A 12105-nucleotide genomic window follows, 5' to 3' on the forward strand; every position below is an offset into this window, starting at 1 on the left:
ACACTCATTTTGAAACGGAGGGAGTATGAGATAACATGTCCAAAGAGTGTTTATGACATCAAACATATTTACCTTCATTTTGTCTTTCTTGTTTCCAAATTCAAATCTAACTTTACATATAAATGTTTCATGAGCGAACCTTAATTTTGAGAGCAGTGATTTTGAACCCACTAACTTAGCATTAAACAACCACATAAAAAAAAATTTAACTGAGTTTAATAGAAATAAGGTAATGGTAATTTTTTTTTTTGACATTGTAAAAATAGTGTATGATTTTAAAGACCAAATTATTGCAAAAAAAAAAAAAAAACTTAAGTGACTAACTTGTATAAAGATATAACGGCCAAGGCTACGGTGGGAGACCTCTTTAGGTCTCCTACCGTAGGAGACTTAAACTTTTTTTTTTTTTGTGTGTTTGTAAAATGGATGTCAACCATTAGATGTGGTTGAATTTTTTTGAATGGTTGAGATTTATTGGTTGTATGTCCAACTAGGATTGTATTATTTAAACATCTATATTCATTTTAAAAGGGTGTTTTTGGGCATTGTTGGTAAAATTGGAAGCAAGCTCATACAAACTCACGTGCCTTGTTTGTTCTCCAGGCTGATCTAGAGTGAGAGAGGGATACTGTGAAATTGTTTGATGGTTTTAGCAGATTATGTTAGTGTATAATGGAATTTAAGGCTCACAAAGTGGTCGTTCCCCTTTCAACATGGGTGCCGAAACCGTTCACTCCCATAACGGTGAATCTGTTCCCCACATCGGATTTTTTGCCGACACCGAATTTGCAGTTGATGACACCGGAAGTTGAGTGGCCTGGAGTCAATTGTTAGCATTTGTGTTTAATCCTGGCCTCTTTATTTTTCTTAGAGAGTGAAATTCTTGAAATAAAAATCAAACAATCCAGAAACGGATCTAGGAAGAACAAACGAAGCAAATAATAGAGATTATCATATCAATTCATTGAAGACATGACCGAGATTATCAGTTCTTCAAAGATGTAAGTGTTCAAGGAAGAGAGGAACCAACTGTAGTCCAGACAGATCTAGGCGAAAAAATAATTTTTTATTTAAGAGAAAATTCCAACATTGCCCTTTAATTAAATGAATAACTTAAATATAATTTACCTCTAACAAAAAAAAAAAGTCTTTTATACGGTCTCTTACCGTAAGAGACCTATGTACATCTCCTACCGTAGACGCCACCAGATATAACTTGCTAAAAAAAAACAACTTAAAGAGCTGTCGATGATATTTGAACAAGAAATAATATGTGTACAATAAATTTGTTACAATTTTTTGACAATTTTCCCTCTCATACTTGTTCTTATTTTCTCTCTTTTTTTTTTTTTTTCTTTCTCTCACCCTCTTTATTGTTTTTGACCAATAAAAAGAGAGAAAAATGAAGTTGCCACAAAAATTGTCTCAAATAGTTATTCAAATATCATTACTCTAGTTGAACTTTATGATAGCAAACTCACGAAGTTGTGTTCTCTATTTTCTCAAGAAATTTTGACAATAATACACGACAACTGAGTCGTTCGTCGTATTTATATGAAGAATTTTTTTTTTTGTCACTACTTTTTCTTATTTTTTATAAATACAGAGGAATTTTGTAACACAAATTCCAAGTTGTCTCAATAATGAATTTTACAATTACAACTTCGTTAACCATAAAAATGTATATTGTTAACTATTATTTTAACATGAAATTTCATTTACCACTTTGACTAATTCATCAAACACGAAAATGCAAAACATAAACCACTTAATGTAGATAAATAGATGTACTTCGGTCAACCTCTCCTCATCAAGCCGACCTTAATTTTCTCTATTCAATTGTCTTCATTGAAAGCGGTGGTTTTGGGTGAATTTTTGACTCGAAATCGTCCCTCTTTATCTTTATCTCTATATTTCAATATAAATAAGTGATTTTTACACAGATCTAAGATTTTTTCTCAATGATTTTGTCTTTTGAGTGTGACACTGTGTTATTCAATTAATGATTTTAACGTCAACTTGATTCGGATGCATGAGTATTTTAGTCGCTTTAATTTTATCATATTATTTATAGGTCTTTTATCATTGTATGCTATTAAATTTATTCGTTGAATAATGTAATCTATCAGTTTAAACGAATGAATATGGATGAAACTACTTAAAAAATAGAAAATTAGACAAAAACGTTAGTGCATATGTCATGTGTGTATAGTTGTCAAGAAATTGTGTCCAAATAGCACTATTTTAAGTGTCACACAAAAGTAACGAGTCAGATTGATTCCAACACAGACATCTTTCACTCTCTCTCTCTCTCTAGAAATGGCTGCTGCGATTGGTCTGAACGGAGCAAAGGTGGGAACAGCATCATCTCAGGCCTATCTAGAAGGGAAGGCAGTGAAGGAAACTAAAGCTCTGATGGCGGAACTGTGTCGCCACTTCTACAGTTTGGGATGGGTTTCAGGAACTGGTGGCAGTATCAGCATCAAAGTTCATGATGATTCCATTCCCAAACCTCAACAACTCATTCTCATGTCCCCTTCTGGTACTTCTTTCTCATTTTCGGATTGCTTTTTTTAATATTCACTTCAATTATGTTTTTTTGTTGTTTTTATTGATATGAAAATGAAAATTGAAGTGAAAAATTGTTAAGTGCCGATGAAGTGTTTGATAAAAGGGCTATATTAGATTCTTTCATGCTGTTGGTATGCACTCTTGGGTTGAATACCGGTTGTACTTGTTTGCAAAAAATATTCTTTTTTATTATAAAAATAATTTGTTGGATAATTAAAAATGTTTGAATTTGATTGTAATTTATCTTAAGAGTCATATATACAATTGATTGTAACTAAGTGGTTAGTGAACCCATTTATGGACGAATTGTTTGGGAGAATCCAAGTTTGAATTCTGGTTGGGATAATCATTGTTTAGACTTTAGACTTTACTTACCTTCCGGAGGGGAATTCTGGATTATCAAAGCGCCTTTCCTTGCGAACCAGAAAGTTAATACCAAATATTTAGGGCTAATTTGGCACGCAACAATTTGGGTAATTTGGCAAGCTAGGAATCCAATCATTTTCAAAGTGAGGTGAGAGAGGTTGAGGGTATAGTGGAGGAAATCAAGGTGATATCTTGGCGTTGAGTTTGACTAGACTTGAGAATAAGATTCCTACTTGTTTATTCTATGAATGGTGTTAGAATCCGAAAGATTGTCTAGGGAGGTAGGTAAGGGGTTGGGATTGGGTTGGAGGCTTGGTGCGATGAAGTCTGTGCGGCTGCTTCTGGTTTTTGTCATGTTTGTGTCGTGTTTGACAGGGGCTGCGGTTGTTTTTGCCATGCCCCGGTGCTGTTGCTGTCCGCACGGTCTTGTGTGTGGTTTTTGTTGTGCTCTGTACTGTGGGATGCTTCTTTACTATTAGCCACTGTGTTGTTTTTGGTACCTATGACCGATGGTAGGATGGGTTGTTTTGCTAGTTTTGTTGTGGGATGCCTCTTTACTGTTTTGCTAGTTTGGTGGTGTCTGTTTTGTTTGCGGGTGTTCCGCCTATATACGGCACCCTTGTATCTTGCTTCCGTTTTTTTTGCAGCCTTGTGTGTCTTGCGCAGGTTTACCGTTCAATAATATTTGCTGATTAAAAAAAACAGGGAACTGTCGACTGCAGGAGTAACTCTGAGATGACTTACCCCGCTTAATAACTCATTATAAACAATAATTTTCACTAATCCAGTCGTTGATTATTGCCATAAGTTATTAATGATCAAATACGAAGTTTTATATAAATCCAAAATTCATAGCTATCTAATCTAACCATTGATATTTTTTTACTTTATGTTTTTTAAAAGTATATTATACATTCATTTGAAATTATTTAATGGAGTATCATATAGTTTTAAAATTTTATAACAATTCGTGGTGTCAATCTTTTTAATAAGAACTTTTGATTGACAGTTGGATAAGTGAAATTCATTGCTTATAATATTAATGAGTTATTAAGCGGAATAACTCGTGTCAGGGTTACTCCTGGAGTGAACGGATCCCCCAGTCATACACACACACACACAATTGATTGTGATTGCTTCATAGTGTTATAAGTTTTACACCGTCAATTTATCAAAATCAAACTCATTGTTTTTAACTTAATGTGGTTATGCTGAATTTCAATTCCAGATGATTATCTATTACTAATTTATAAGTCTGTGCTTTGCTCTCCTATATTTAATTAAGATGTGACACTCTCAAAACTCGTGCTGCAGCAATATGGATTACTAGTATTAATTGGTTTAGAATTTGAGATGGTTTTATCTGCAAGAGAAGATAAAATTCAATTATGTATTGATCGTTGTTCTTTTTGGGTGTGTTTTTGCTGAAAAATCTGTGCAGCTGTTCAGAAAGAAAGAATGGAAGCAGAGGATATGTATGTGTTATCCAACAATGGGTCAGTTTTGACTGCCCCATCTCCCAAACCTTACCCACATAAGCCTCCCAAGTGTACTGATTGTGATCAACTTTTCATGAAGGTAAGTTTAGTATCACATTAGAATAATTACTGTATTTTCTTGGTTATGAAGAGTTTCTATGCTCATTATTCTTTTGAGATTTCACAGTACTATGTTACATATTGAAGTTATTAACTGAGAGTGATGATGAATTATAAATCTTGAGTTCATTGTGTTAAATGAACCATTACAACAGAGAAGAGATTATATAGTACCTGAAGTTAACTGATAAGTTAGCTTCTTCAAAAACTGATAAGTTGGCAACAATCTAGCTAACTACGGCTACTATTAGTAACTACATTAAACATACTTAGACTAACATAATGGTAATGCCATGTGGCATGATCCACTACCTGGTATACAACCTTAGCATTTTAAGAGATGGTTTTATATGTACAATTTAGGTTTTTCTTGAATGGTTGGATATTTGGACTTATGATGGTATTAGTTAACGGTAAGTCTGTAACATTCAGTTGACAAGTGCTTTGCTGTACACCAATTACTAGACTCACATCTCGTAAATGCTATAATATCTATTTATCTTCACTTATTATAAGATATAGCTATTATTTGGTTATTGAATGGTATGGCTGTGAAATATTTATATGGATAGTTCTTTTGAGGTCAAAATGTGTGTACTATTGACTGACCTTAGAAACTCACAATTCTTATGTTTTCTTTCTTTTCTTGCATAAATTAGCAATTGATATACGTTTCTTTCGCTTCCCATATAGGCATATGAAAAGCGTGATGCTGGGGCTATTATCCATAGTCATGGGATGGAATCTTGTCTTGTAACAATGATCAATCCTTTTTCAAAGGAATTTCGAGTAAGTACTTGTACATGGATGCCATTTTGTTTTGCAATCTTTTGATGCCTTGAGAAAGATGGAGATTCAAATTGATGATACACAATTATTAATTGCTATTTGATCTTTGAGTGCGTTTTGAGATTGATAATAGAACATGAAGCTGAGTGCAAAAAATATTATATTTGCTTGAGCATAGACTATTTGTGAAACGCTAACTTCCAGTCAGGCAAACATCTATGAACGAGAAAGAGCCTCTTTATTGTACTTAAGGAATTTTTTTATTTATTTTGGTTACTTAAAGAATTGAAAAGGAGAAAATATTCAAGTTCCTAACAATATGACTGTAATGGCATGAGAATGAGACATCCTTCTTGGAGGTATAACTAGTTCTGTATTTGAGTTATCCTTTTGTTTTGAAAGTCTCTCTCCAGTCTCCAAAACTCAAGTTTTTAGGGAAAAAAATATTGTATGCCATTAAAAAGTAGTGAAATAATTAAAAAAATGGAGAAAGTCTAAAGTAGAGATATGATATTGATATGTGATGATCATTTTGCAGATCATCTCTGTCCTCTTTGAATATGATTACTGGCTATTTTCTCAATCACAGTAACTTTCTTTCTTGAGAATTTTTGGCTTCTGTCTTGTGCACAGAGGAATTTATACGCAGAATTGGAAAATTTAGATCCGCTTCTAGTGCTGAAAAAAATTAGGATGGACATTTGGTTGGGTGGGTGGGAGTGGGATAAGGCAGTTATATGTTGTGTTCATAGATATACTTTTAAACACAAACAATTTTGAATGAATAATTTTCATATTTTCTTTGGGAGAGGGTGAAATGAGATGGCACCTGCCAACCTTCTTCCTTGTGGCTTTGCCAAGTTGTTTGTTGATATTTTTTCCTGATCAAGCATAAGATGGTATTTTTTTTGTTGTTACAGATTATATATTGCTCTGAGAAAACTAAACATACTTGTCTTTTGAAATAGTTAACGCACCTCCTTCACATAGTATATCTTGCTCTGTGCTTTTGTGTCCTCTTCCTATTCTGATTGGATTCTGGTCGTCTTCACAATTTCAGATTACTCACATGGAGATGATAAAAGGGATCAAGGGGCATGGTTATTATGATGAACTAGTGGTCCCAATTATTGACAACACGGCCCATGAACATCAACTCACAGAATCTTTTACTAAAGCAGTATGTTTCTTTCTAATGGTTCTGCATACATCTTACATATATGTTCGAAAGTCTATAATTTTCATGAACATTTTTTCAAATCATGTGCAGTATAGCTTGATTCTTCTATTTGTTCACAATTTGTAGATTGAAGACTACCCAAAAGCAACAGCAGTGCTTGTTCGTAACCATGGGATATTTGTTTGGGGAGACTCGTGGATCAGTGCTAAAACTCAGGTTTTTTATCTCCAAATTTATATAAGATGCATGTTTGTGCGCTCTGCATGGAGTTACCGTAAAATATAATTTTACAAGAAAATCTAAGATACTCAAGATTATAAATTAATCCTACGAGATATATTCTAACAATTATGAGGCTTTTTGGTAAACTGATGATTTTTCTTCCAGTCCGAGTGCTACCATTACCTCTTTGATGCTGCTATTAAACTCCACCAAATGGGATTGGACTGGTCAACTCCAAATCATGGTCCTATACAGAGTGCACGAAGGGGTTTAACTATTGCTGGGGAGTCAAATGTCTCTGTAAAGGCAAGAAAAGATAATGGTGACATTGATCCACATCCAGTGAGTTCATATAACCCTCCCTTTTTTTTAAAAAGCTTTTGATCAATAAATTAGTATCTCTAATTTTGCTTAAATTTCTGAACCTGAGATCCTCTATCCCCAACAGACTGATAATGATGAAATATCCTGCAGTTTTATCTTATAGTTTCAAATTAAATTTAATAATTTCAAATTAGATTGTTAATTATCCTCTCTATTTGTATTGCAGCGTTGCATTGTTCTTGACATTGAAGGAACTACTACTCCCATATCATTTGTTTCAGAGGTTCTCTTTCCATATGCCCGTGATAATGTTGGGAGGCATCTTTCTGCAACATACGATACCGCTGAAACTAAAGCCGATATCAAGTTGCTTCGCTCCCAAGTAAGACTTTATCTGGCTGTATGGTTACGGCATTTATATTCAGTTGAATTATATGGTAGGTCTTGAATGGTAGCAGTCTCGTTATGTGAAATGTTATCCCATATTGACACTGGAATGATGTGTTACAGATGAGAATTAAATTTCAGTTTTGTCTTTTGAAGTACAAACATCCATAAATATTAAAATTACTAATGACAAAAGTTGTTTACCATGTTTATATTATTCAAATTTTCTTCAATTTATTATAATTTATACTTGTTTTGTGATTCATTAAAGGATAAAGTGAAATAAAAATGTCCCATTCGAACATAAGAGTGAAGAGATAAAAATGTTCCATCTCAAAAGGTGGTGCATTGTTATAAGTTCCCGTTTGGAGTGTCTCACCTAAAAAGCGAGGCTTATCAGTAGGTTTTTACATTGAGCCTAACTCATGCATACAAAATCGACTTGTAAGGTGAGGGGTGCCACTCTATAAGCTCATTTCAGGCCTTATCACTATTCAATACGGGACTTGAGTTTTTCTCAATACCCCACACCCAACAATATTGAGCTTGGTGCACAGATATAAATGATGGGTGGTCCCATGGATAGGATCTGATGCCATATTAGGTTTTTATAGAGTCAAACTCATTCTTACAAAACCGGCTTGTAAGGTGAAGGGTGTGACTCTTTACAAATTCATTTCAAGCCTTATCTCTATTAAATATGGGACTTGAATTTTTTTCGGTAATAAGTTCGGTCGTTCTCCCACCTAGTAAACTAGTATTTTGGGATAAACTTTCCTTATCAGTTTAACAAAACATTCTTTTGTTTTCATTTGTAGTTACAAAAATCTCCTTGTTTTTAGTTTGTTATGTGTTTTCAAAGTTTTATATAGAAGCAAAAACAATAAAATAATGTGACATTTTTGTTATTATTTGTGAAATTAGCAAAGGGAAACATTTTCTTTTTCTCATTCTTATAAAATATAATTTCATTTATAATCACAAGTCTTATCTTGTTTTCTTCTTGATTCCTTCATTTTGAATTTATGTTTATAAAGAAATTCGTGAAAACTAGGTATGAGTTATGATTATGACTTATGGAGATTCCCTAAAGTTTCGTATGTGAACTATATGGTAATAATAGCGAATCCAGGGACCAGCCCACTTTCCTTAGTGCAGTTTGTGTCCCAACAAAAGAATAACAAGCTTTCACCGATTGAGATGTGGAGATCTTATTTATATGTTGCATTTAGATAATCTAGTGGTTGACTTCTCTTTTGTTCTGATACCAGGTTGAAAGTGACCTTGAACAAGGGATTGCAGGTGCTGTGCCTATCCCCCCAGATGATGCTGGGAAAGATGAAGTTATTGCTGCTATAGTGGCTAATGTGGATGGTATGATCAAAGCGGATAGAAAGATCACTGCCTTAAAAGAGTTGCAGGTAGTTAAGCCTAATGTTGCACACTTCTTCTATCTGTTGAATTCATATTTTTTATATTACTGACAATTGGCTTTGCAGGGTCATATATGGCAAACTGGTTATGCGAATAATGAATTGGAGGGAATAGTTTTTGATGATGTACCTGAAGCTCTAGAAAAGTGGAATGCCTTGGGCATAAAGGTTGTTTAATTTACTGATTATTAGCTCTATACCTCTTTTCGATTCCTTTGTTAACTTCCTAAAAGATTTTTGCATTTTTTATTCTTCATGTATTTTGGCCCTAGGCATCTATGTTGCATACGTAAGATGCCAATATTTGGTACAATGGTATAAGATGACCATAGGTTGATATTCCCTCTATTAGCTAAAGGGAATAACTTGCGTGGCTGTGTGAGTATGTGATACCTTTCCATACCATTAGAATTTAACCATTTTATTTGAATTTCCATATATATTGTCTTACGTATACTCTTTCAATGTTCAATCTCTTCATCCATTGATTTGGTCTTACCTTAGGTGTCTACAGTGGGACCCTGTGTTTGGATGTCCCCACCCAACCAAAATTCCTTTGTAACACATGCTTAACACTGTGAGCCACCCATTACATCCTTATCTCCTTTATCCTACCATAATACCATTCTTTTTCCCTTTGTGTCACATGTTGACTCACTCATGGACCCACTATATTGGCATCACATGACTACTAAGTACTAATCTACTATCAAAGAATACGCATAAAGAATTGGCCTGAAGGGACATTCCAGCAATTATAACACAAGACAAAAATACGATACAGTATATACTTATAAATATGGTAAAACTATAAAATGACACATGATTATAATACCTATTTAGCCTACAGTTAATATTAATATACCTCTCAGTCGGAGTTTGTTGAGGGTAAAGCAGTTATTTTTAGTTGGGCAAGAATGAAACAACTTGAGCAATCACATTACATTTTATATGCAGTGTTTATCAGGTGTTTTGAGAGCATATTTTCTTGTATTTCAATTTCTTTTTCTGATCTAAATGCTACAGGTGTACATATATTCTAGCGGCAGCAGGTTGGCTCAAAGGCTAATATTTGGAAAAACAAACTATGGGGACCTAAGAAAATTTCTATCTGGGTTTTTTGACACCACAGTGGGGTAATGCGATATTGATGCTTCCCTTTGATGATTGTCTTAAGTTGCCTTGTATTCACTCAAAACTCTTTTGTAGGAACAAAAAAGAGACACAAAGTTATGTTGAAATTTCTCAGTCACTTGGTGTTGATAAGCCATCAGATATTTTATTTGTCACTGATGTATATCAAGAAGCCACAGCTGCAAAGGGAGCAGGTATGAGCATTTTTTTCTTCAGAATCTCATCATTTATTTTGAGTTGAATTTTATCCATCAGTTGTAAAACTTGTTACATTTTCGATAAGCCTAAAGTTTCACATGATTGTAGTAATTAATTTTTTTACCTGCAGTGAAGACAATATGAATTTAGTCAGTTATTTTAAACTTAAAAGTTTAAATTATTTTAACTTTTGGTAAACAAGAAAATGTCATTATGCTTCACATGAAATGGAAAATCAACATCAAATTTGGCTTAGTAAATACAATAGTCTTTGTGAACTTCATCCACTTGTATACCAATTGCACCTAGGCACTTTCTCTAGTCAATACAGAACATGGTTTTTTCCAATTCGCCTTCTCACACTCAGCACTTATTAGCTTGGTCAGTGGCCCGGCAATGAAACTAGGATAGCCATATTAGATTTTGAGCCTAGTTCAACCTTTCAGAACTGGCCTGTAAAAGGAGATGTTCCCAAGCTTTATAAGCTCTTATTAGGCAATATCTGTAGTCAATGTGAGAGTGGGGTTTTTCACAACAGTTTGCTCGTCTTTTGGGGCTAACTGCCGGCCAAAATCAAGATTTACCACCCTGCACAAATGCCATTAGTGTGTGTGAAACCCTCCAATTGGTATGCTAGAGAAATTTATCCGGCCTTCTCTTGAGATTCAATTTGTATGAACTAAAGAGAAACTGCTTTTTTCGTCTCCACGTCGATTTGTCAACAATTGTCTATGTTTCAGGTTTGGAAGTGATAATTTCTATTCGACCCGGAAATGGACCTCTCCCTGGAGGTCATGGGTTCAAGACAGTCAAATCCTTCTCGGAGATCTAAGAGTAGTTGCAGTCATCTTTGATGATATTAAACGTTATGATAATTAAGGACATTGTAACGTTTACTTCTTAATATGAAATAATGTATTTCAAATCTCAACAAGTTTCAGATTTAACTAACCTCTTTTCGAAAACAAAATGTAAATATGGTCATGTTGCATGCATTCTCATTTGCATTGTTATATATATAAAGCACATTCTTGTGCAGATGAGGAATTCTTAGTTGTAAAACAAAAATTGACCTGTGAATCATGAGTCAAAAAGACTTGTTAGATCGTTGAAGACTTGTCATGGATATGTGCCAACTGTAAGAGCTTTTTCTCGAATTGTAAACTGTCAAAAAAATGTTTGTTAAATTTTTTTTCCTTTACTTTCAGGTTATTATACTCTTCAAATCAATATTTCAAATTCCTTTGTTAACATATTAGAATAGTTTATTTTGATAATAGCTTAGTCTATTTAAAATTAGTTTGATTTAGTCATACTTTTAAAAAAAAAAAAAATGCAATAGTCAAACTTTAGTCAAGTCAAAACATCTTCTCTGCATAAAAATCATCGCCTTATCATTCCACTTCCACATATGCTGAATGAGAAAAATACACTTGATATGACGAAAATGATTTTTACGTTGAATTTTCATCTGGTACGTTGCAACAAAATTGTGACTAGTTTGCGTTCCTAAAACTGCATGAATGAGATTGTTTAAAAAAGTTAATGATCTTTTTTTTAAACAAAAAGAAGATTATTTCTCTTTGGTTGGTAATTTTATAGATTAAATTGACCAATAAAAATACACTTGAAATTAAATTAATTATCTAAAAATAGATTTGATGACTGATATGACTAATAAAAAAGATACTTGTGTGTGTGCGCTTTGCAATTTTTATACATTCAAAAATTATAATAACACAATCTTACACATTCAAGGACCAAAATATCCGTTTACCTAAATTTGACATCCCTGTTTACTCTCTTAGTATTGCATTATCTTTGTTAGATTGAGATTGCTGCATAGGACACGCAAAATTGTTGCGAATAAAGCAACTCCATAATAAGACTTCTTGTAACCTAT

At 33.6% G+C, this 12105-nt stretch overlaps 1 protein-coding gene across 1 annotated transcript; it reads left to right on the forward strand.

Moving 5' to 3' along the window:
• Window positions 1-2271: 2271 nt before the first annotated feature.
• On the forward strand, window positions 2272-11240 carry LOC146949719 (haloacid dehalogenase-like hydrolase family protein). The gene is made up of 12 exons (XM_085745658.1): window positions 2272-2542; window positions 4379-4515; window positions 5229-5324; window positions 6385-6504; window positions 6631-6720; window positions 6892-7068; window positions 7277-7432; window positions 8709-8858; window positions 8937-9038; window positions 9897-10006; window positions 10080-10198; window positions 10943-11240. The coding sequence occupies exons 1-12, from the start codon at window positions 2320-2322 to the stop codon at window positions 11032-11034; spliced, it is 1572 nt and encodes a 523-aa protein (XP_085601784.1). The 5' UTR covers window positions 2272-2319; the 3' UTR covers window positions 11035-11240.
• The last annotated feature ends 865 nt before the right edge of the window (window positions 11241-12105 follow it).

Source organism: Medicago sativa, chromosome 2, assembly GCF_051527215.1.
Source record: "Medicago sativa cultivar Bolivia chromosome 2, Bolivia_mono, whole genome shotgun sequence".
Lineage (NCBI taxonomy): Eukaryota > Viridiplantae > Streptophyta > Magnoliopsida > Fabales > Fabaceae > Medicago > Medicago sativa.

Excerpts from the sequence above, each read along its gene's own strand:
- LOC146949719 (XM_085745658.1), top strand. The coding sequence starts at position 2,320 with ATGGCTGCTGCGATTGGTCTGAACGGAGCAAAGGTGGGAACAGCATCA. Across the intron at positions 9,039-9,896 it reads GGAATGCCTTGGGCATAAAG|GTGTACATATATTCTAGCGG; the intron begins GTTGTTTAATTT and ends TAAATGCTACAG. Across the intron at positions 10,199-10,942 it reads CACAGCTGCAAAGGGAGCAG|GTTTGGAAGTGATAATTTCT; the intron begins GTATGAGCATTT and ends TCTATGTTTCAG.